Source organism: Anolis carolinensis, chromosome 3 (assembly GCF_035594765.1).
Source record: "Anolis carolinensis isolate JA03-04 chromosome 3, rAnoCar3.1.pri, whole genome shotgun sequence".
Lineage (NCBI taxonomy): Eukaryota > Metazoa > Chordata > Lepidosauria > Squamata > Dactyloidae > Anolis > Anolis carolinensis.
The window spans coordinates 91,694,039-91,720,600 of record NC_085843.1 but is presented as its reverse complement, the minus strand read 5'-3'; the positions used below and the strand labels follow the sequence as shown (position 1 = coordinate 91,720,600).

Sequence of the window (26,562 nt, the reverse complement as noted above, 5' to 3'; positions counted from 1 at the left end):
CCGTATGGTGCGGAGCTTTGGGCTTGAGTGCCACCAGTACGCTGATGACACTCAGCTCATTCTGAGGATGGAGGGCCGGCTGGACTCCGTACCCGATAGTTTCCATCAGTGCCTTGAGGCCGTTACTGGATGGTTGCGTGCCAGCAGGTTGAGGGTGAATCCAGCAAAGATGGAGACCCTTTGGCTGGGCCGTCCAGGGGGGAGGGAGATCCAGCTGCCTACCCTGGATGGCGAGACACTACGTCCGTCATATTCAGTAAAACGTCTTGGTGTCTTACTGGACCCTCTGTTCACAATGGAGGCCCAGGTCTCTGCAGTGAGCAGATCTGCGTTTTTCCATCTATGTCAGGCTAGGCGACTGGCTCCCTACCTATCTAGGAACGACCTGGCTACGGTGATCCAGGCGACGGTTATCTCGAGGCTTGACTACTGTAATGCCCTCTACATTGGCCTTCCTTTGTCAGTGATCTGGAAGCTGAAGCTGGTGCAGAATGCGGTGGCTCGTCTTCTCGCCGGGGTGCTGGTGAGGTGGCGTATCACCCCAATTCTACAACAACTGCACTGGCTTCTGCTCGAGTACCGGATTACTTTTAAGGTTCTGGCCTTATATGGGTTGGGGCCGGCGTACCTGAGGCAAACCTTTAAATCTTTATCAGCTGGATTTCTGCCTGCCATGCAACTTTCTTTTTCTTGCGACAAAAAGGGGGGAGGGAAACAGGCCTAATTGCTGATTACTGAACAGTTAAACAGGGTATTTCTTCCATTTTAATGTAAAAGTCTTCATTGGGATCTTAATAGCAAGGAACATTCCCATCTTAAAGGGAAATGATATCACTGAATGTTATCCAAATTATTGCCATGGTGATAAATTTTGAACATTTTTCTGTGTAACGCACACATATTCACATTATGATGGCTCAGCATGTTTTGGAAATCAAAAAGTCCAATAATCATCTTACATTACCTTATTCACCACCAGGTTCATGCTGTTTGTTCCTTGATCCACATAATTCTTTTGTGGTGCACAAAGTAATCTGTTCAAATTAATCAAACTCCATGGAACAGGAGTCCATGGAATCAACCTGAGATTAATCTTGAGCAACTCTCCTTCTTTCTATACTTTAAAAAATATGGGTGGATTTTTCTGTATCATGAATTTTCCCTAGTATTTTGTAGTCATGATGGCATGGTTATTTGTCATTGCTAATTTATATTAAAAACATGCATGTTTTTGGGGGGCAATTGGAGTTGTGTTTTGATATGAAAACACCTAAAAACAAAATGATTCTGAATGTGAACCCAAATATCATCTTTGTTTAGAGATCCAAAACCTTGTTCTGAGTTTGTGTCACCCTTTAAAACCTTTAGAATTTTTCACTTTAATGTATGAAATGTGAATGTAAGAGTACAATCACTGAGGTACTGTAATTATCTTTGCATAGGAATGTCAAGTCACAATCTGGAGACCAAGTATTCTGTTCAAAAGGGACACTCTTGTTATCAGGGAGGTCAGAGAAGATGACATTGGAAATTATACTTGTGAATTAAAATACGGACTGTTTTCTGTGAGAAGGACGACAGAATTAACAGTTACAGGTAATTAGAGATTTTTCAATATACATTTTGACATTAATTCTGGGTTTTTTGGTTTTTGCTGATGCTCTGCCACACAGGGAAAGGTCTTCATCTTCTAATGGGTTAGAGGGAGTATTGTGCAACAAAATAATGGTTAACATTACTTACTGTGGCTTAACAACATTCTGGCCATTTTTATTTCAACCTTTTCCCAAGACTTTCAGGAAGGTCACCTTTGTGAGAGAGAAAAATATCACTAGCATGAATAATTAATTATAAATGTATCTCATGTCTAGTTATATTCCTTAGTATAGCAAACTTTACACTGTATTTTACATTAAACTGATCTATGTTAAGTGTGAGCAGTAGTATTTTGGTTGTATATGATCTTATGTCAGAAATATGTTTATATTAAATATTTTTGTCTATCAAGAAAGTGAACTATGAAAGTAGAAGAGAACAGTGGTTATTTTTAATTTAAGTATTCCATCCTATAAAAAGACTACTACTGCATGTAATGTACAGAACATCAATTCTCCGGAATTTGCTTGGGAAATGACTGTTCCTTTTCAAACTTTTCCTCTTTATATCTATTTTCAAGGAGTCTTTCGTGATAGAGCAAATGTATTTTTTGAATGATACTGTTATTCAGCAATTGGCTGATTGAAACTTTAATTATATACAGTTGCCTGAGTTCAGCTTGGTCCGGTGGATTTTTGAGCTGAGTTATGTGGGACTGGTAAGAAGCAGCACTACGAATTTGTGATCTGAAAGAACAGAACTGCAAAATCATGGAGAAGTATAGAAAGGGCAAAAGGAAAAATAAAACATATAGTGTCATTCTTTGACCCATTTTTATTTCTATAAAAACACGAAAAAAACCCTTTTGGCACAGAAAAAAGAGGCTTTGACAAATCCATTTGAAAGTTGGGACACAAGATGTTATTGGCTTTCTTAACTTTGCTTCCTTAGAATTGTTCGACTGAGGTACTGATCGTCACAGTGGGGAAAGTGTTTCATCTCTATTGTTCTCATCATCGAGGAACAAAATGTAAATACTGACTACTTAATAGGGACACTTGAAAATTTAAAACTATGAATAGAATCAATGTCTTTTCTTCAATTTCAAAAGGCATAATGATTTATTCCTGGTAGCACTATAGCTGAAGTGTTTCTTGTGATTTTGTGTCTTGTCAGATTACAGTGACTGTGTTTGAATAATATATTTCACCTAAAAAGTACAAAGTCTTCTGTATGTTTGTCCTCCCAACTGAATCTTGTGAAAATGTGCTTTTTCCTGGTCACACATGACTTAGGTACAAGCTGGATCTCGGCATCTCAGTTTTTAACACCAGATTGCATTTACTGTAGCACAACCATATGACATACTTTAGAACAGATCTTCCAGAAAACTAGTAAGTTTTAGGCAGCTAAATTCAGCAGAAAATGCAAGGTTGTTGTTTTTTTTTTGCTTTCAACCCATTTCTGCTATACCTAGCAGAAGAATATTCATCTTAATTAGCCCTTAGCAAGATGCACTGATGAGCTCTTATAAACACTGCCATATTGTTTGTGCAACAAACTATGCTACTTTGGTTCTGAAGCTTAATCTTCCTGCTGTGTACCACTATTGGGTTTATAGATTCAGTTCTTTAGATGTTCTGTTTATTCACTGCAAACTGCTTCATAGCAGGAGAACATTCTGAATATCATGTCTATGCAGAAAGAATCTCATGTCATGTTCCTATACATAGAGCTGAAAATGCTTACGACATGGAGAAAGATTCATGTAAATGTACTTTGTCTGTATAGCTGGGCTATTTTATAAAAAAAATCACACCTGCAGGAAGTACCATATTTCATCAATTCTAAAATTCCATCCATTATAAGATGTACACTATTTTCAGTACCACCAACGGAAATATATAAATTATATTTCTGTATACAGTAGAGTCTCACTTATCCAACACTCGCTTATCCAACGTTCTGGATTATCCAACACATTTTTGTAGTCAATGTTTTCAATACATCATGATATTTTGGTGCTAAATTCGTAAATACAGTAATTACTACATAGCATTACTGCGTATTGAACTACTTTTTCTGTCAAATTTGTCATATAACATGATGTTTTGGTGCTTAATTTGTAAAATCATAACCTAATTTGATGTTTAATAGGCTTTTCCTTAATGCCTCCTTATTATCCAACATATTCACTTATCCAACATTCTGCCGGCCCATTTATGTTGGATAAGTGAGACTCTACTGTGTGTGTATATATATATATATATATATATATATATATATATATATATATAGGTTGTGCAAAGCTTCAGAGCTCCATTTCATAATTTGGAGATTTGTATGAATTGTTAATACGAATCTTCGAATTACTAATCGAAAAGGGACCTCTTCAAAGCATTAAGAATCAAAACAGAAGTCCCCAAAACATTTCGTAGAGATTTGTAGAAATGGCAGCTGCATGTGGGGACTTAAATTCGTTTCGAGTGGCCAGGTATTGCTGAACAACTTGTTTCACTATTTGGGGTTGGATTTCCCCTAATCCCTCATCCACTCCATGTTGCTGAGGTTGAGGATGGATTTCATTTTGTGAGAAGACTGAGGCAAAGAAGGCATTAAGTAGTTCTGCCTTTTTCCTATCCTCTGTCACTATCACCCCATCTTCTCCTTGCAGAGGCCCTATCGCCTCCTTGTTCTTCCTTTTTCTACTGACATGTTTTTTTGTTTTTCATGTCCCTGGCAAACCTGAGCACATTTTGCACTTTAGCCTTGCAAACCTTTTCCCTACAGGAGTTTGCTATTTATAACAACTTTATAAGAAAAATCCTAAAAATCATTGGATGACCAAAACATTCTGAAACATGGCAGACTTAAATGCATAATTATTGCCTACAAGCGTGCCAAGTTTCATCCTGATAGCCATAAAAATGACAGAGAACAAAACTTAACAAAACAATTACAACACTTCAGAGATCCAGATTACTAACTGGAATGGGACCCTCCAAATATATACACAATGAAGCAGGAACCATCCAAATTTCTGAAACAGATTACTAATCAGATTCCATCCACTTCGCGTACATCATACACACACACAATTCTTAGTTGACCATGTTTTTTGAGATGTTTATATGGGGGAAATAAGAAGGGTAAACATTTTTTTTCCAAAAAGTTAAATTAAAATATTTTTCCAGTAAGAAGGGCAAGGGTCAACAAAGATGAATTGGTATGCCACAGGCGGCCCACAGTCCACGGCTTGGACCACACTGACCTATGGTATATAAAAGTATTTTTTCCTCTGTTCTTTCCTATGTCCTTGAAATACCTGCAGATAGTTTAAGCCAGGGTTGGTAATCATGCTGCTCTCCCTATATTGTTAGATCACAACTTTCAGCAGTGTAACCCACCAAAAAATTGGTGAAGAATTCTGTAAGCCTACACAAATTGCAGTTTTGGTTTGGATAATAAACAGTGACTTATCAAAATTCAACCAGTAAGGTTGTGATTATGTGCAGACTATGTGCAACTTGACTCCCACTTCTAGATTTCTATCCACTATCTACCATACTTCAATTTTGCAACTGTAACAACTATACTGCATTTCCTATTTAAAGTCAGTTTTCCAGTTGAATATCACATTAGACACATTAAAGGGAAAGGCGCCACAAAGCTACTTCCTGTTAGGAAAAAGAAACTATACTATTGATCTAGCCATTTCTTTTAGTGTTTTACCTCTCAAGGAATCCTGTGCATAGGATATAATGTACACATTTTGATTCTCTTACAAGACATAATTTTCTTCCAAATATTTAGAGGCCATTTGAGACAACAGTCAGGAATAAAAATTCCTGACTGTTGTGCCAAACCATTTACATATACAGTCAGCCCTCCACATTTGGACGATTTCACATTTGTATATTTTTTTTACTCACAGATTTGATTGAAATGTTGTTTCTAATAATCTGTTGGTTCTTCAGGGAGACAGTATGGTCAGCTTCTGCTGAAAGTTGGGTATCTCATATGCAAAGTGTGATGACTAGTTTTTATCATAATATTACACTGGAGGACCTATATATTTCTTTTCTTTTTTCACTATAATTTTTATTATTTTCTGTGTGACTTTTACAGCGAAAGCGAGGAAAACAAACTGTGGGGAGGTAAAGTGGGTGAAAAGACAGCAAAGAAGTTGTTTTTCAGCAATTTTGCATTGCTAGATGTCATTATCACTCCTAGATATTTTAGTTTTTTCTCTATTTTTATCCCTGTTTTTGACTGTATGTCTTCTTTTAATTTTCCATCTATATTTTTAACTAGTAACTTGGTTTTTTGTTTATTTAACGTGAAACCTGCTAATTTTCCGAATTTTTCGAACTTATCCAGCCACATGTTGATTTTCTTGACCGGTTTTTCGATAATACAGACTACGTCATCTGCATATACTCTCAGCTTGTAGTTGTGGTTCCTGATTTTTAACCCTTCTAAATTTTTGTCTTCATTTATTCCTCTCACCAACATTTCCATGATCATTACAAACAGTAGTGGTGATAATGGACACCCTTGTCGAGTCCCCCTATTAATTTGAATATTTTTCTTATTTTCTTGACCGTTTATTATTAGTGTCGCTCTTTGTTTCGAATATATGGCTTCTACAGCATTTTTAAATTTAAATCCTATGTCCAATTCATTTAGCAGTAATTTTAGATAATCCCAATTAACTTTATCGAAAGCTTTTTCTGCTTCTATAAATAGTAGTGCCATCTGTTTTTCATTATGTTTCTCATAGTATTCAATTGTGTTGATTAGGGTTCTGATATTATCTTTTATTTGTCTATTTGGTAGGAAACCGGTTTGCTCTTCCGAAATCCAATCTCTCATGAAGTCTTTCAGTCTTTCTGTCATTATAATTGTGAAAATCTTATAATCATGGTTTAGTAATGAAATGGGTCAGTAGTTCTTGATCTCGGTTGGGTCAGTGTTCTCTTTGTGTATCAGGGATATATTAGCTCCTTCCCAGGATGCAGGGATTTCTTTATTGTCCAAGATATTGTTAAGCATGTCTTTCAATAATAGGCTTAGTTCTTCTTTGTATGTCTTATAAAAGATGGCCGTGAAGCCGTCTGGTCCAGGCGCTTTATTATTCTTTAGTTTGTTAATTGCCATGACCTATATATTTCTAAAGAGGTGTTTTCTTAGATGAAAAAAAGGATTTTTTTAAAAAAAAATTGTGGTTCTTTTTTGTTTTTTGTGTCCCTGACCTACCCATTATAGTGAATGTGCTATGAATCTGGTCCTGATTTTATTAATTAACTAATTTATTTACAACACTTTGACCCCGCCTTTCTCAACCCCGGAGGGGACTCAAGGCGGCTTCACACCATGGCAACAATTCAATGCCTTAAAAGCAGAGTACAAAAACAGGCATTTAAATAAAATAAGATATAAAATACAATTAAAAACAATTAAAATCATTTAATTCTGTACAACAGGGTAAATCACATGATCCATAGGCGTGGTCCGGGCCATTCCATTAGTCAGTTACACATCTTTCATATCTATTATTGCACAAGATTTCCAGGTCAGGAGGGAGGTGACTGATCTAATCTCCCTGGGGAGGGAGTTCCATAGCCGAGGGGCCAACACTGAGAAGGCCCTGTCTCTTGTCCCCACCAATCATGCCTGCAAAGAAGGTGGGACCGAGAGTAGGGCCTCCCCAGATGATCTCAGACTACGAGATTAGTCTTTACTGCTTTTTAAAACATTTAGACAGCATGTTGAGCGGCAGGTCATTCCACAGTTTAGGAATAGCTGAAGAAAAGCGTTTCTCTTGACAGTCTGGTCCTGGCTGAATGAAGTATTTGTCCCCCAGAGGATCTGAGTGTATGGGGAGGATTATATGAGGGAAGACCATATTGTAGATAACCTGAACCCAACCATCAAGTCTTTAAGGCTAACAGCCAACACTTTGTACTTTGCCCAGAAACTATTTGGCAATCAGTTACTAGTTTAGCTGTAATATGTATGCTTACTTCTAGATGTGCCCACAATATTTTTGCTGCCATGTTTTGAACTAATTGAAGTCTCCAAGGTTGATACAGAGGTAGCCCAATATACTGTGTACTGTAGAAGTTCAACCTTGAGGTTATTAGTACATGCACAACCATCTTTTGGTGCTCCCATTTTAAGAAGGGCAGTGCCAGATTTACCATTGTGCTGAGGTATGCTTAAGCACAGATTGGCCCCATTGGCTAGAGGGCCAATCTTCCTCCCAAAACAAATGTTTTACGATGGATTTTGCTTGTATAGTGCAATTCTAAATTTGAAGGTGTTCAGTTTCAGAGTGATTCTAGACATAATGGGAGTGTGCCACAAAGCAGGCAGTCTAGGCCTACTAGTCCTACCTCCTTCAAGGGCCAATGAAAAGGGCCTCATAACTTAACTCTAGCACAGGGACTCATTTGTCCTAAATTTGGCACTGGGAAAGGGATACAGCTGGCATATCAGCCAAAGATGTTAAAAAGGTATTCTTGGCTGTTGCATTTATCTGAGTTGTGAACACAGCCTTTCAAGAGGAGTATGAGTTGGAAATACAATTTTTCAAGGTGAGTATAAGCCCATCCAAAACTAGTTGACACACTTCCAAACCCAGGTTAGGACACTTTATATGTAGTTAGCACCTCTGCCTTTTCTGGATTCATTTAGGTTTGCTTTTCTTCATCCAACCCATAATCTCCTCTAAGGACGCATTCAAAGGAAACATGCTATACATAGCTGAGGCTGTTTTTGAAGACCTGGACCTGTGCCATGCAGAGTTTATAAAGGTCATTACCAGCACTTTGAATTGTGTCCGGAGATGAATCTGTAGTCAGTGGAGCTGTTTCAGCAAGGGAATTGTATGCGTTGTGTATGAATAGATCAGCAGTATTTTTTTAATTGCTTTAAATTTATCTAGCTAGAATGTTGAATTTTGCGGACCTTGGGTATTTTGAAGCTTTTAAAAAAGTATAGTACATAATGTTCTGGGTTATATAGCTACATTCAGTGTTATATATGGAGTACTAATATACCTTTGGTAAATGAGAAATTGTATCCTTACTTCCTGATGATAATGTATTGCTAGTGCTCTGCAGCAATATGCTATCAAGGCATCTCTAATGTAAATATATTGAAAGCATAATAAAATTCTGATTGCCTTGAAAACTTCCTGGCTGATAATAAATTACACTATTAGGGCAGAGGAATATTGCTTATTCACTAAAGAAACAGTAGTCATAACTGTAAATGGGACAGATAAAGTGTGATGGCTTGTAACAATGTGACTTCAGCTAGATATGGCTGTATTTAACTTGTAAGAGCTTTAAAAGATCACATCGTATTTATTAGACATTCTGTTGGCTAAATGTGCTGCATTAAATGTCACAGAAGTTTACACACTTTAATAAAAGAAACAGAATAGCTGTATCACATTATAGTGCAAACAAATTAATTGTCCTTTTCTATGGTAGAAACACTGTCTACACTGCTAATAAGTAGGACCAGTTAAGCCTTTAATAGTTTTGCAACTATTGCCAGTAGCCAATTACTACCTAAAATATTATGGTCCTTCCTATTACATTCTTGGTTATTTTTAATTGTTAAGCTATATTGTGTTGTACACATAAAAATTACATTGTAAAATTTCTTTTTAAAAAAAATGAGCAGCAAAGAGATGTTAAATTATATTACCATTCAAACTATTGATTGTGGATACCTTGTAATGTAAGCGTATTAGGAATCACATCTATAGAAAACAACTTTTCAGTTAAAATAAAGTGTAGTTATTGTGAATGGAACCAATTTGGAACCAAAACCTGCTTACAGTTTAAAAAATCCTGCTCACACAATCTATTGTCCAGAGTTAAAGACCATTAACTGAACAATCCAATTAAAACAATTAAAACCATGAACACGTTTAAAAAGTTTGTAAAAAGATAACGTCATAGCATGACCCTTTCAAACACTCTTTTACCACAACTAGTTGAGAACCAAAAGCCTGATTAAATAGAAAAACACAATTAAATGTACTATTGATCCACAACATCATAATTTGACATTATAAAAGGACTTACGATGGTTAATAACTTAGTTATGTTGGGGGCTGACTTTGATCTTTGTCCATCCATTCAAGGTGGTAAAATGGAGAAAAGGCAGTATTTAATTCTACAGGTTCCAGTATGGTCACCATTTGAGAAGTTGTTAGTTCTCCCTGAAAGACCTATAAATGCCTCCTGATTAATGTCAAGAATGTTGCTTCAATGGTAGCAAGTCCTCTTGATGGAGTTTTAGACATTTTCTGTTATGTTTAATATGCACTTGAAAAATTGGGCTACAACTTTTGAAAATTTTTCAATAATAGATACTTATATGCAGATACTAAGTTTGATTCTTCCATGGCTATTTATAATCCTGCACTGAAATCAATGAATTTTTTTTAATTTTTCTGGTAGTTGTCTGATTCATTGGTAAGGTCATGCTAGGGCCAAACTGGACAGGGTAGACACATTGGAGATTTCTGCAGTAATATAAGTGCTCCGTGAATCACTGTTCTCTATTAGCATGAATAATTCTCCTGATAGCCAGATAATTTTGCATACTGTGTCCATGCATATGTAACTTCCTAAATGTTTTTGTACCCTTTTCACGTTTTTTCAGAATTGTTTAATAAGCAATCAGAAATACCACTTTCCCTGGCAAAAAAATGTCAAAGTTCTCATACCGGAATGCATTTACAGTTGTATTACATTTTGGAACACTTCAGACACTAATGGGTATATATTTTTTCCCTTTGGAAACTATAGGTTAATGGGTGGCAGTCTTAATCCAATGTAGGCTCAAACTTTGTAAGGCCTTATAGGTGACATTCCAAAACTGATAGCTGGCTAGGGCAAAAGGCATGGCAAAACAAGAACTCTGAACTAGTTCTACTTACCTAAACATAAACCAGCAATGCACTATCAGGGAGTAAGGCTCAATTGACAGAAAATGTTCCCAATTTCACTGTTGTGGTTACCTGCTTTTGAAATGCCTGATCTGCAATACCACTTGCACCTTAGAGTCTCTAAAATCTAAAACTCTGCCTGAAACATTCATCTTGGATGAAGCTATCAACACTAACCCACAGGGTTCCAAAGAATGCTGTCAAGGCTACAGCATAGATAAGGATGGCCTCATAATCTGAGACACAAATATCAGCTCCACCCCCCCCCCCCCAAATGCCTAAGAACTCCATGAAATAATAACTTCCATCTATTGGGCTCAGCTCTTCTCCTGGTACCACTCTTCCAAGGTCTTGCAATCCTTGAAGTCATCCATGTTACCCTAACTGAGGCAAAGGCCAATGTGGGTAATCTGGTCAGTCAGAAGGCAGACCAGGGAAGAGGGATCCAGCCTGTGCTGGATGGGATTGCACTCTCCCTGAATACACCAGTCCACAGTTGGGGGTCCTTCTGGATTCAGCATTGAACCTAGAGGCCCAAGTATCTGCACCAACTTGTGCACCAACTGCGCCCATTCCTTGAGAAACCAGATCTGGCCTAGGTAGTATATGCCTTAGTTACATCCCATCTGGATTACTGTAATGTAGTCTATGTGGGGCTGCCTCTGAAGAGTTCTCGGAAACTTCAGCTAGTCCAAAGAGCTGCAGCCAGGTTGCTAACTGGTGCTGGCTACAGGGAGCGGACAACCCCCCTGTTGCAGCAGCTCCACTAACTGCCAGTCTGTTTCCGGGCACAATTCAAAGTGCTGGTCATGACCATTAAAGCCATAGAACAGTGGTTCTCAACCTATGTGTCCCCAGATGTTTTGTCCTTCAACCCCCAGAAATCCTAACAGCTGGTAAACTGGCTGGAATTTCTGGGAGTTGTAGGCCAAAACACCTGAGGACCCACAAGTTGAGAACCACTGCCTTAGATTGTTCAGGTCCAGGCTATTTGGCTGACCTCATCCCTGAGATCTTCAGGAGAGGCCCGTCTCTCAGACCCACCTCCATCTCAAGCTCAGTTGGTGGGAACAAGAGAGCAGGCCTTCTCAGTGGCTGCCCCTTGACTCTAGAACTTCCTGCCCAGGGATGCCAGAAAACTCCCTCTCTGCTGTTCTTCTGGCATTAGGCTACAACCTATTTATTTAGGCAGGCTTTTAAATATGAAGGTTCTTAAAATCAATTCAGGGGTGCTGTGGTTTGTTTTGATTTTTAACTGGGATTTTTTAATACTGTTTTTATTTAATCCTTTTATAATTTTCATATATTTGTATCTTTTAAATGGTTATGCTGATGCTTTTATGTTACTTCTTTGAATCCCTCTTGGAGGATATAAAGCAGGGTACAAATAAATGTAGTAGTAGTAGTAGTAGCAGTAGCAGCGGCAGCAGCAATAATAATTGATGATGATGATGATGATGATGATGATGATGATGATGATGACGATGACTTAGACCTGAGTGACTGCAGAGCCAATCCCCTGCCCCCTCAAGGAAGCACAGCTGGGATGAGTCAGATGGCCTGAAGACCACTCATTAACATAAAGTACTTTAACTCCCCAGTAGCCTTTCCCTACTGTTCCTAGTAGTAGGAGCTAGCAAGAGGCCAATGGCTAGGACAACTCATCACTCAAAGGTTCCTTAAGTCTAGGAGCTGTTGTGATTCAGCAACAGCATAGCCTGCAGAGCCAATGAAGAAGGGGATTCTGGGTTTCAGATACAACAGCCAGATGATGGGATGCAGGATGAATTTCTGAATGATGGCATGGGGATGGGAATTATACAGGCTGATTCAGAGGCTCGAGAAATGCAGCTTGAGCAGAATGAACTGTTGACCCAGCCGGCCATAGATAACAGCCTGGATGACATTCCCATGGGAATTAATGAACAGCAGATGTTTCAAGCCCTGGTTGAGGTGCGAGATAACCTGGTTCCCATCCTTGAAGGGGCACCATCATTATCTAAGGCTGATCGGTTGTTATGGAAAGGAGTGTCTCAGCCTCGTAGGAGTGTAAGGTTGGCTGGGAAGAGGGAGGCCTCTGAAGGAAAGAGAAATGCATTCTTGGGTTGCTTTTAAAACTCTGTGTTTTGAGATAGATTTTTGTGAAAGCAAAATCTCGCTTCATCTGAGTGGATGTTCCTGATTCCTGCCTTAGAAAAGTCTCCTGTTCCTGGATTTTTATATCTTTGGGTCTATGTTCTCTTGGATTTATTGTCTACTGTTTTGCCTATGGACTATTGGATTTATTGTCTACTGTTTTGCCTATGGACTATTGGATTTTATGGCTTATGAACCATTGGATTTTTATTGACTCTTTTACAACAACTTTGGAAACCTTATAACTGCCTGCTTTGATTTATATATATATTTGCTTTTGCTCAATAAAACTACAAAAGACTTCCTTCTGTGTGTGACTTGGCGTCCATAGCAAGGTGAACTATTCTGAGGTGCAACAGGAGCATTGGAAATTTACAGGCATCTGTCTGCAGATCCAGTTTTCTGAAGCACTCCAATTGTTAGTGAGGAAAAATGTCAGGTAGCTATTGTCCACACCAGCTATGTGAAGGACCATGAAGAAGATATTGTTGTGTAGACAGAGCAAGACAAGCAAACAATTCCAAATGTGGAATTGTTTTCTATGAGTCTGTCAAAAACATTTTGATGAACAATCCTTTTTTCTTGAAAACAATCAAAAATATCAGATTTAAGGAATGTATTTCATTTGTTGAACAGTAGAATTAGCATGAAATTAACTTGAACCTCTGCCACTGCAGTAATCCACAATTAAGGCAACTCTGATTAAATCTCATTCAATGGAAATTGATATTATTAAAATTTAAATACACTAATTTGTTTTGTAAACTTTGGATCAGCAGAAAACATGATTTCCTCATCTAGGATAACTGTTAACATATTTGAAGATATCTATCATATAAAGTGCAAAAGCTGGGTTGCAGTTAAATATCAAGAAAACCAAGATTATGGCAACCAGACTAATTGATAACTGGCAAATAGAGGGAGAAAACGTGGAGGCAGTGACAGACTTTATATTTCTAGGCATGAAGATCACTGCAGATGCAGACTGCAACCAGGAAATCAGAAGATGTTTACTTCTTGGGAGGAGAGCAATGGCCAACCTCAATAAAATAGTGAAGAGCAGAGACATCACACTGTCAACGAAGGTCTACATAGTGAAAGCAATGGTATTCCCCATAGTAACCTATGGATGTGAGAGCTGGACCATAAGGAAGGCGAAGGAAGATAGATGCTTTTGAACTTTGGTGCTGGAGGAAAATCCTGAGAGTGCCTTAAACCGCAAGAAGATCCAATCAGTCCATCCTCCAGGAAATAATGCTTGGCTGCTCACTGGAGGGAAGGAGAGTCTTAGGTGATCCCTCGTAGTTCGAGGATGATGGTCCTCCATCTCTTAGAAGACGCCTGTGCGTGATTTGTTTTAATGTGTGGAGGTCGGTGCACGGCCGGTCAACACACAGTCTTCACAGATTGAGGTCCCAGCAGTGGTGTGATTAACACAACGAGAGTGGCTTCTCAGTCTGTTGCAGCCTTCTTCCACCTTCACAGCTGTTGTAACATGTACCACGTTATCCTCCGCCTGCTCCGCCGTTGAGGTCTTTGGGTCTTCGGATTGTTCTTGGTCTGGATCCTCCCTTGTGGCCACTTCTGGGAGTGTGTGACTCCCGTGGTTGTGCCTGCAGGTTCATTGGAACATGCAAGCCCCCTCACCACGTCAAGGTGACAATCCATCGAGGGGGATGATATTAGAGTACTTTGGCCACATCATGAGAAGACAGGAAAGCTTGGAGAAGATAATGATGCTAGGGAAAATAGAAGGAAAAAGGAAGAGAGGCTGACCAAAGGCAAGATGGATGGATGGCATCTTTGAAATGACTGCCTTGACCTTGAAGGAGCTGGGGGTGGCAACGGCCGACAGGAAGCTCTGGTGTGGGCTGGTCCATGCGGTCACAAAGAGTGGGGACTGACTGAATGAATAAACAACAATTAAATCATATAACCTCTCAATATTGACTTCTTCAAAGTAGAAAGACTCAGGTCTTTCTACTCTTTCTAAGACCCTTTATTATCATAAAGTGCATCTACATTGTAGAATTAAGTGCATTTACATGACAGGATTAATGCAGTTTGATACTACTTTAACTGGCATGGCTCAATGCTATTAGATGATGAGTGATGAAGTTTTACAAGTTTTTTTCACCTTTTCTGCTAAAGAATCCTGGTATCTCATCAAATTACAAACCCCAGGATTTCATAGCATTGAGCCATGACAATCAAACTGTCAAACTGCATTAATTCTACAATGTAGAGGCACCCAAAAATGAGCATCATGGGAAAAGGAACTTCAAGATCTTAGTAGTTTACAAACTAAACAGAAATCAACAGTATGATACAGCAACCCAGAGTGTCAATGCAAATCTGGGTGCATAAATGTAAATGTGTTCAGTTCTGGGCACCACAAATCTTTACTAGTAAATCATTACTAGAATCATCACCTCCACTGTTATCTCACCTTACTGCTTTGGAAGTCATAGTTTCCACTTTTCATTGCAACTACACACTGAGAACCAGACTGATCAGACAAAATAGAATTAGGATCCATACTGTCAAGTATGTGATTCATGAATTCAGGTTGTATATAAGCCCCAAACCCTTGTGCTGGATTCAGACTTATTCTAAAGGGATATACAGAAAACCTAGTATAGCTTTCATACTGCCATTAGTCTGCTCTATATCTTTTCTTTTATAAGCCAAATTCATTTTTGCCTCGTGCAGCTTTTATAATTTAGCCATTTAACATAGCCTTTTATATTCCAGCTTCTAGCCTCCCAGATACTCTTTTGTATCTGGAATCCTGGGGGTAAAGATGAGGAGCAGTTAGGTTTTCCCCTTCAACCCCCATGAGCAGCAGTACCATGGATGTTTCAAAAGCTTCTTTTTGATCAAGACATTCTGTACTCTACTCTAAATATTCCAATGGGTTTCTAACAGCTACAAAAATAGAACTGTGCTTTCTTTTATCTGTTGTGCCTCATTCCATCTCAGGGAAATATAAAGTGATAGAGGTGATAGTAAAAATCTCATCGAGAATGCATTAGACAAATATGTGCTTTGATAGTTACTCAAAACAGCAAAAACAATGGATCTAATGGTACTTCCTAATTGATTCCCCCCCCCCCCAAGGAGCTCTTCTTAACACAGATGTTTTAGGTATTCTTAATAGTATTTATGAAATAAATAAATAAACAAATAAATGTAAGAGAGAAATTTCTTATAACCCTTCTATATTTGAAAAAAATCTTATTTGCATCATATTTTGCCACATGTTACCCACATGCAGCATCCACACTATGGTGAGTTTATTTTAAGCAGCCGCACATGTCCTATGGGTGAACTCACATTGATGTAGGCTTGCTTTTGGAAAACTTCTCCCATTCTAATTATTGGTAAGCAACAGTTTCACCCTTTTTCCCTCCAATGATGCATGCAAATATATGTATTTGCACCTAAGCTATCCTAAGCCATAATATACAGTAGAGTCTCGCTTATCCACCATAAACTGGCAGGCAGAATGACAGATAAGCGAAACTGACGGATAACAGAGTGGGTGCTCACTCACCCACCCTCCCTCCCTCGCTCACTTACCAGGCCGGGTCCCAGCAGCGGCGATGGCAGCACCGGGCCCTGGTGGGGTAAGTAAGTGAGAGAGAGAGAGAGTGAGGGCCTTTGTTGCCCTTCTTCGTTTGCCCTCTTCCATTCCTAAGCTCCTTCACCACTCCGTGTCCCAGCAGCACGAGGGCCCGGGCTGGCAAAGGAGCAAGCAAGCGAGCAAGGGAGGGCCTTTGCCATCCTCCTTCACTCGCCTGCCCTCCGTCCCTCGCTCACTCACACGGCGGGGTTCCAGCAGCACCAGAACCTGGTGGAGTGAGTGAGAGAGAGAGAGCGAGGGAGGACATTTGCCCTGGGTAATACAGAGTGTCGTATAAGCGGAAGTAGGATAAGCGGGACTCTACTGTATTTGTGTACTGACCTGCGAGTATCCACACACACATTTTTTTTTTGAAAAAATACTGACAAATTTAAAATTAAACTGTGACTGAGCCCACTTTCTGGTCGGAATGTTTACATGAGCTGCTGGTCCTTGTCCCCAGTCATCAACTAGTTTGGGCAACCCCAACTTCTCCCCTGGCTCCAGAATGAAACCACATATTAGGAACAGCCACACACACACACACACCAGAAATTGAATTTATGTAGATCTTCGACAAGTAAAACAATGCAAATCACCACAATCATTACATGTCAGAGTAGTGTCCAATATTGGATGAGTACATTTTTTTTGTCCATGTAGATAGGTCCATAATCTATACCCAACAGTTTCAGAGCATTTAAACTGATAGCTAAGTACTGTCTTTACTGTCTTATATGTGACTCTTTGCCTTAAAAATATCCATGTGAGTAGTAAACAAATATAAAACAAAGTAATCTTGGTGTCACTATGATTGTGCTACGATGCATTTTGTATGGCCTTTTCCAAGTTAATATGTTTTTAATTTTAATTTCACATATTCATAAAAATTGAAACAAATCTATATACATGTATATATGCATGAATCAATAAAATAGCATAGAGAAATCATCATCAAAAAGAAATAGTTTATTTTATTGTACACCAAAAATGCAGATCTTGTAAAACAGCCAATTCTTGTCAATTTCCAAAAGGCAATAAGAGCATATCTACTTTCCTTTCAGCTGAACTGATCAGCACCTCCCTCAGCAATTCTGTTTCCAGCACTGATTTTAATGTGTGTGTATGTGTAGTCCTTCCTCCCCCACTCAACTTGACATATAACCCTCTCGAATGAAAAGGTTGTACAAACTTTTGTTAGTGTTTAATGATATATTTGAAGATATGTTCAGATCAGTGAATGGGTAGGAAATAGCCAAGTGTTGAGCAAAAATTGGCTTTTCATGGAAGTACTAAATGCTTGTAGTTTTCTAGCTGAAGTTCTAATTCAAAATTGCAGCAAACTGATATGTGTGAAATATCTATATATATAAAAGGGTAATGGAATTTCGGCCTAGAACAAAAAAAAACAACCTACATGCCCCAGAACCACAAAACTTGCCAACGCAACCCAGCGACCTTGCCGCTAGGTTCATACAACAAAACTCAACATCTGGAACCAAAACAGGGGCCAAAAAACCCAAAAAACAGAAACAAACGATCTGCACCTGCACCAAATAGAATCCAACGCGTGGACAGAACAACCCCCCCCCCTCAACGGTCGCTCCTGCACACTCCCCTTTTTCCGCTGCCACCGCCACCATCTTGGCAAGCATCCAAAGTCAGCTCAACGTTGGTTCCCAACTTTTCCCCACCGGGAAGAGAACAACGATGGGGAAAGCACCAATTCACCCTCTGAGAAGGCAACATCACACTTGTGGAGCAAGGTGCCTTGGAAATCCCGGCCCTCGGGTCCTCGGGAGGGGGAAGGGGACGGATCGGGAGAGCGAGATCCCCTCACAAACTAACCTTTCTTGCCTCCTTACAGAACAGCTGCTTGAGACTCCTCTTGAGGGCCTGGAGGGAGGTGCGGGCCTTGGACCTGTCCACAGTAACAGCCCGGCAGCAGGATTGGGGATGGCATCAGGGAGGAGGCAGCAGCGAGGCCTGCAAGGAGCCCCCGCCACCGCCCTCCAGCGAGGCCTGGCTGGGAGGCGGCAAGGAGAAGGCCCGGCAAGCAGGCCTCCTTCCCTGGCCACCCTCCTCTGGGGCCTCCTTCACCTCCTCTACCCTGGCACGAAGAAGAAGGCGTCACCATGCTCCTCCCACTCCTCTTCCTCATTGTCGTGAGGGAAAAAGAGTGAGGAGGAAGGAAGGGGGGCCTGGACCACATTGCCCTGTGAAACAGAGGCACACTGATGCCACGGGGGGGGGGGCAGGAGGAGGAGGAGGAGCGGGAGGGAGGAAGAGTTCTCCCTCAATACTTACAGTTTCTCCTCCTCCTTGCCTCAATTTACCCCTCAATTATAATAATAACAATAACAACCACAACAACAATAATAAACAGCTTCACAGACAACAAGCAGCCAGGCACTGAAGCTGCAAGGCCATTCAGTGCTAATCAAGCTCACCAATGGCAACATTCACACAGCAGAGTCTCACTTATCCAAGCTTCACTTATCCAATGTTCTCTATTACCCAAGGCAGTCTCCCTTTTAGTAGTCAATGTTGTTGTAGTAAATGTTGCAATCCTTGGGTGCTAAATTCGTAACTACAGTAATTACTACATAACATTACTGTATATCATATGTAATAATTACTGTGGTCTAATAAGAAAACAAAACAATATAATCACTAAAATCAGGACACTAAATAGAAAACAACACTTAGAAGACAGGGGAATTCCAGACAGGAAACAATTAGACCCAGCTAACACCTCCCAACAAAGGATCCCCTCAACCAGGAAACAGCCAGGCCTCGAACCTGCAAGGTCTTCTTCTTTACTCATTCAGTTGTTTTCGAGTCTTCGTGACCTCATGGACCAATCCATGCCAGAGCTCCCTGTCGGCTGTCGCTGCCCTCAGCTCCTTCAAGGTCGAACCAGTCACTTCAAGGATACCATCCATCCATCTCGCCCTTGGTCGGCCTCTCTTCCTTTTCCCTTCCATTTCCCCCAGCATCATGAACTTCTCCAAGCTTTCCTGTCTTCTCATGATGTGGCCAAAATACTTCAGCTTCCTAGTATCCTTCTCTCCAGTGAGCAGTTGGCCATTATTTCCTGGAGGATGGACTGGTTGGATCTTCTTGCAATCCAAGGCACTGTCAGGATTTTCCTCCAGCACCAGAGTTCAAAAGCATCTATCTTCCTTTGCTCAGCCTTCCTCATGGTCCAGCTCTTGCAGCCATAGGTTACTATGGGGTCATTCAATGCTAATGCTAATTACAACATTCATATTTGCTGCACGCAGACTATTCATTGCTATTCGACCTGGCCAACCAAGAATTCCACAAGGTAGAAAGCGGCCAGGCTTCCAAGCAGCAAGACTATTCACTCCTCTTCAACCTGCCTAACCAAGATTTCCCCAAGATGGAAAACCCTCAGGTTTGGAAGCCATCAGGCCTCTCCGTCCCATTCAACCAGCCCAAGCAAGGAGGTCCCTATATAAAAAGCGCCCAGGCTTAGAAGCAGCGAGGCTATTCAGTGCAATTCCAATTGGCCACAGCAACATGTGGCAGGGCACAGCTAGTGTATGTATAAAATGATAGCCAGGTATGTGCATGTGTATGTGTATGACTTGAACAATGAAGGCTTTTCAATTGTGCTATTTAGGAAATATGGCTAGATAATTTTGATTTCAACAAAATATTAAATATATCTTTGCCTAATCTTCTAAGTTAAGGGCCCACAAAAGATAAAATAAATCCTTTCTTGAGGTACCCATGATGCTTATTAACTAGTGCCTTCATAAATGTAGTTAAATGACATTCGTTGTTAACGTTTCTTATTATAGTTGCAGAATTTAATTTTACTTTTATGTTTCCCTGAGGTACGGTAAACTCAACAGCAGTGTCCTTTCAGTATCATTTATTATTTCTGTTCCCCTTCCCAGAATCTTAAGATAATTGGTCTATACAGAATTCAGAGTACTCTAAAGGGAATACAATGGTGTTTTAATAAACAAGGGGGCTTAAAACGTTTATATCCAAAGCCTAGTCTCAGCTTGATTGCCTTACTGCTCACTGCATACTTTGTGTCCTATCTCATGTCAATAAATATGCAAATATTGACATTATTCCCCACACTTCTCTTGACATAAAAAAATTAGGAAAAATTCTCCAGTGTGCAAACAAGCTTACCTCTGTAATTTAATGTATACTGTACTGTACTCTGAGTACATTCCATTGAATATAATACCATGTATGTCTGAGCTCATATGCCCAGCATTGCATGTTTTAATCATTTGCACGTGTATTCTCAGAGTTACAACTAAAATGGGCCCATGGACAGTCCTTCTACCCAATGCTCCTGTAGACTACACTTCATTTCAGTATTGCCTGGAGCTAAAATGTGATGACATAATGCAAACTAGCTGAAGCTCATCTCCTCCAGCCTATACCTCATTGGAGCCTACAACCCTTTCCTTGTTCCAAAGACTGATTAACCCTTCCCAAGCTTACTGGAAATACTGGCAAGAGTACTCATCTGCTGGAGACCTGCCTCCAAGCTAAGCCAAACAGACTGCTGGCCATGACAGCTGCTAGCACTGCTACCTGCTCTTCCCCTTCACTGCCTGAGTCCTGAGAGCAGGGTGTTAGATCAGTCCCAGGGTGATTTTCACAACATCTCCCACCCTTGGTTACTGCAGAGACAAGACAGCATCCTGACTGTCCAGCAGCACTACAAATCTTTCACCAACACTCGATGGCCACACTTACCATCCCCTCCTGTTCTCCTTCTCAGAACCAATCCAACTGTTATGTGAGTCCAAAGTTGTGGGATATTCTGAATTCTGAGCCAGAGTATTCTGCAACATTAGTTAATGTGGGTCAAGGCCTGCATTATCCCAGAACAGCTCCATATGGCATCGGCCACCATGGAACTGATCTGGGAGCCCTTCATGGTAAGTGATCAGTGTAGATCACATAGAAACCTAAAACTGGAACTTTCATTTTCAGATGCAACTCCCTCTAATTGACTTATTTTGGAAGTAACTGAAAAGGAATCAATATCTCTTTTTTGTCCCTGGGACCCTAATCTTACTAACTTTCAAGATGTGTGAGGACAGTGCATACTGGATAAAGCAGGGTTCTGAGCTCTGGGTATGACATGGTCATTTTAAAAGTCTGTAACAGCATTTTAATTATACTTGCAGTATTATTAATGGAGGAAACTAAAGCCATGCTCAGAAAATCATTTGCTTCTTTTTTTAAAGAAAGAAAACCCATAGTTTGGAGTTGAAATGAATTTTCTCTTTGCAACCCGGATCCTTTTTTTAAAATTTCAAATCCTTAAACATAAATCTAAAGTGGTTAATAAGATATATGAAAAGAATTTTAATATATGATATTACCTTTTACATGATTCTCTGGTATTTTAATTTTCTTGGGTATAAAATAACAAACATAATATCATATTAGTTTGCCCCTCTGTTGGGAGGATGATAACACATGGTAATTGTTTGAATACAGTGAAGAAATTGGAAACCAGCAGTGGCATTTTTCATTCCCTTTGTATAGTTTTTTTCTATTTGGTATATTTAATTCATATCAAGAACTATATTAATTTTAAAATATGAGATATGAATTCATGAAAACAAGGCAGATGAGTGATAGAAATCGATAGATTGCCTTCTTAATCTTTTGTCTTTTCTATGGATGGAGAAAGAAAAACGGAAGTATTAAAATATCTATTCACTTCTGTCTAAACTTCCACTATTCCCTTCTCCATGTTTGAATACTGCCCATGACCATTTTCAAGTAGCTTAATAGAATTTAAAACTAATTTAGGAGAAATATGCAAACCAAAAAAAAAAAGAGAAGTGCTTTGAAATAGAAACTGCATTTTTTAAAAAAAGACATGAAATAGAAACAATGATATTGTGGTGCAAGTTTTTTCATCCTAATATTTTATATTTCTAATTATCAACTTTATGCAATACCAAGTAATCAACGCATTAAGAAATTCGGTATGGTGTTGTACACAGAGGATTTTATCAAGTCCACAAAATCCTACTTCTACACAGAAGGCACACATTTCTTCTTAAGAGTCTAGGCAACATTTTATTTGTTCATTTTATGTGCTCCAATTCCATTCTTGCATGAGCCATTCTTCTTTGTGCTCCTCTCCATAGCTATGTAGTGAAAGGTAAAGAGTGGGAGGGAACTGAGAAGCATAAAAGGGTTATTTGGAAACCCTGGAAGATGATGTTGTGTGTCTAGCTTTAGTCACATAGCCAACCATTTTCAGCAATCCTTCACTCTTTATTGGCCATGGAAAAGGAGCTCACACCAAAATTTGAATATTGCCTGATTTCAAAAGAGATTTCTGACTACAAAAATATTTAAAAAACATTTTCTGGTGTATGTTGGATTTAGACCAGTGTAAATCACTAGAACAGGCATGGGCAAACTTTAGTCCTCTGGCTGTTAGGAATCAAGGGAGTTGAAGTCCAAAACACCTGGAGGGCTGAAGTTTGCCCAAGCCTGCATTAGAATAATGCTAACCATCAGATTACATAAATTAGAGCTTTAGCTTGATAGTTCCATCTCAGAATAAAAGAACTAAGAAATGCTCAGTAAACCATGACAGCCTAATCAGTTCTGAGCTTTTTTCCAGATTGTCCATGCAAGAACATAGCACATCCCTACAATTATTGAGAGAACAAAAATGGATCAAAAATGTTGTTTATATGTTTTTGTTTCTTTTTGTCCCTGTTAAGACTGGAGAACATATATGCATAGAGGAGAAGAGAGAATTAGCTTCCTTTTGGTGTATAGCATAACAAACAAAAACAAAACAAAACAAAAGACAAAGAGGGGTCAGTGCATTCTGCATCAACCTCCACAAAAACTCTCAAGCACCTACCGTGTTTCTCTAAAAATAAGACATACCCATAAAATAAGTAGGATACCTAAGCATTTGTGCAATATAAGCTATAACCTGAAAAGAAGACAATTATTGGTGTGGCTATGTATCATACTGGTGTGGAGTGGTAAAGGAGGAGGAGGATGCTGGTGCACTACTCACTGGGCCACCTCTCTCGCTATTGCAGGGCTTGGGCACCACAACGTACCCTCCCTTGCAGGAGCAGCAGCCCCCTCCAGATGAAGGGAGGCATCTGGCCATCATGCTATCTGAGCACTTGAGTACTGGTCATGGATATAAAAATAAGATATCCCCTGAAGATAAGCCATAGTATGTCTCCTTGAGGAAAAATAAATATAAGTCAGTGTCTTATTTTTGGGGAAACATGGTAGCTAATTTTGCATGGCTGCAAAGGATGGCTTCTTGGGCAGACTAAAGAAGTTCTCAATCTGGTCAGTTTGGAAACAAGTATATCATTTCTTACTACATTCTACTTTATTTGCAAACAGTTTTCAGCAAAGAATTAAGGGACTAGTGGAAGGAGAGGGTAATGACCTTACTATCCACAAGGAATTCCATCTCCCTAACACAGCCAAAAATGACCAGGGATTGTGACATTACCCTTCATGGGACACAGTTATTTTAACTGAACTCTTGAAGAATGCTCAGGCTGAAATGCCATAAATTCCAAGCATGGTGACATGGCAAGAAGAAAAATTAGCAAGGGAAAGGGTGCCTTCATCTTGGCAACCAGGGGATATCTGTTACAGCCCCACGTATATAATTCATGTACTCTTCTATCCCTATGGAGTTTCATCTTTTGGCATGAGAGCAGGATACTTGGCTAAATATCATAATGCATTCTTGCTTTGATTGCAGCTACAGTACCTATGAAGGAAATTGGGCAATTCCTACACATCTCTTATATGGTTGGGACATTGGGTCTCCATACCTATTTTCCCCAAATTTGGGGATCCCATTAAACAAACCTGGGAGTGAAGGCCTTTAAGAAACATGCCTAGCTCAGATATTGCAGACCAAGAGACAGAAGAACCATGTAATCATCTGTTAGGTCGTCCTCTCATTCTAGAGTTTATCTGCCAGTGTGTAGGCTGGGAGCTGATTCAATGATTGGCTCCATTCCCTATGCAGTGGTAACCACAAAATTACCATCTACACCAGGGCATACTCTAGTGTGTTTTTCTGTACACACTGTGTCTTTTTGAGACTAGGGTTGGAAATAGTTTATTGAACATTTCCCAAAATTCATAGGGACATTTACCCAAAATTTATTAAATATTATTATAAACAATTTAAGAAATTCACAACATTTTATAGTAAAATTGATTGTGAGTGCTTTGTGAGAAAAAGTCTTTTTTATTTAAAAAGAGCTAACAAAATGAATTTTGAATAACTTATAGGGTTTTTTTAAAAAAGTAGTTTAAGGGGTTTTGTACTTTGAAAATCTACTAGACATAGTATTATTTTGACATGGGGAAAATGTTGCATTTCATTGTGTTTTTCAAAAACTATTTTAACTCTAAAAACATAAACTGAATTACATTTTTATGGTTGATCTACATAACCTAAATGTAACTTTTAAAATGGGATATAAATAATATGTAAGAATATATAACTCACATAAATATGTAATTAGTGTTCAGGAATTAATTTTAAATTAGATGTTAAAATACCATTAATCTTTTTTATAAAAGAAACGCAATTATAATAATGCTGATGTGGCAGGAAGACAGATATGTGCTAAATGCATTAGAAATCCTTTTTGTGTGTGGGTGTGGTTAATTTAACTATGAAAAAGTAAATGCCTAAACTATTAGTTGGGCTTTTTGTGATGTCTTGCCAATGGCTTGTTTCCTGTCCTAGAGGTTTGTGTCACTAATGTGTAGATATAAAATTAAATAGATCTTTTTTTGAAGAACAAATAATCTAAAAACATAGAAGATGTAACATTTTACCTTTGCCTCTGAAGAAATCACTGTTAAAGACCTAGCAATTTCTCCCTGGATTTTAAATAACTTGTTTTTCCAAATAATTTGTCTTACTATTTTCCAAAGAAAAATAACATGTGCTTCACATTCTACCAGTGAAACAAACCTTAGTTGATATATTAGCTAAGAAAAAGCCATATAATTAATTAGGCTGCAATAGGATGGCACCTCAAAGCAAATAGAAAGATATCTAACCTTTAAGGTATGAGCTATCAGAAACCTTCCCATAGTCATTCTACCTTTCTGACATTGATGTCCCAATATGAGCAGAGGCAAGAAAAGATAATGTTGTGGTCAGGTTGTATGGGTATTAGATCCACAAGATTAATGCCCTTCCCATTTCCTGCACATGAAATGCACATTTTAACTCACCCACCTACCCACCCCTACTCCTGCTCCGCCCCGCAGCCATTGACTTATGTGGTCCCACAGGGTTCAATATTGTCCCCCATGTTGTTTAACATATACATGAAGCTGCTGAGAGAGATCATCCGGGGTTTTGGAGTTGGATATCATCTGTATGCAGATGACATCCAACTCTATCACTCCTTTCCACCTGCTGCTAAGGAGGCTATTTATTTATTTATTTATTTATTTATTTATTTATTTATTTACAGCATTTATATTCCGCCCTTCTCACCCCAAAGGGGATTCAGGGCGGATCACATTACACATATAGGCAAACATTCAATGTCTTTTAACATAGAACAAAGACAAGACAAACATAGGCTCCGAGCGGGCCTCGAACTCATGACCTCCTGGTCAGAGTGATTCATTGCAGCTGGTTACAGCTGGCTTGCTCTCCAGCCTGCGCCACAGCCCGAGCCGGGCTGTTCAGGTCCCGAACCGGTGTTTGGCCACTGCGACGGTCTGGATGAGAGTGAACAAATTGAAATTGAATCCAGAGAAGACAGATGCACTCCTGGTCAGTTGCAAGGCTGAACAGGGTATGGGGTTATAACCTGTGTTGGATGGGGTTACACTCCCCTAGAATCATAGAATCATAGAATCATAGAATAGTAGAGTTGGAAGAGACCACATGGGCCATCTAGTCCAACCCCCTGCTAAGAAGCAGGAAATCGCATTCAAAGCACCCCCGACAGATGGCCATCCAGCCTCTGCTTAAAAGCCTCCAAGGAAGGAGCCTCCACCACGGCCCCGGGGAGAGAGTTCCACTGTCGAACAGCTCTCACAGTGAGGAAGTTCTTCCTGATGTTCAGGTGGAATCTCCTTTCCTGTAGTTTGAAGCCATTGTTCCGTGTCCTAGTCTGCAGGGCAGCAGAAAACAAGCTTGCTCCCTCTTCCCTATGACTTCCCT

At 39.4% G+C, this 26,562-nt stretch overlaps 1 protein-coding gene across 4 annotated transcripts in view; it reads left to right on the top strand.

Annotated features, from left to right (window-relative positions):
- Positions 1–26,562, top strand: part of il1rapl1 (interleukin 1 receptor accessory protein like 1) — a 1,149,188-nt gene that overhangs the window by 643,119 nt on the left and 479,507 nt on the right. For all 4 annotated transcript variants that reach the window (XM_062977208.1, XM_062977207.1, XM_062977210.1 and 1 more), the window contains one exon: positions 1,443–1,596. In XM_062977208.1, the coding sequence (XP_062833278.1) occupies positions 1,443–1,596 (154 nt within the window). The remainder of the gene's footprint in view (positions 1–1,442; positions 1,597–26,562) is intronic.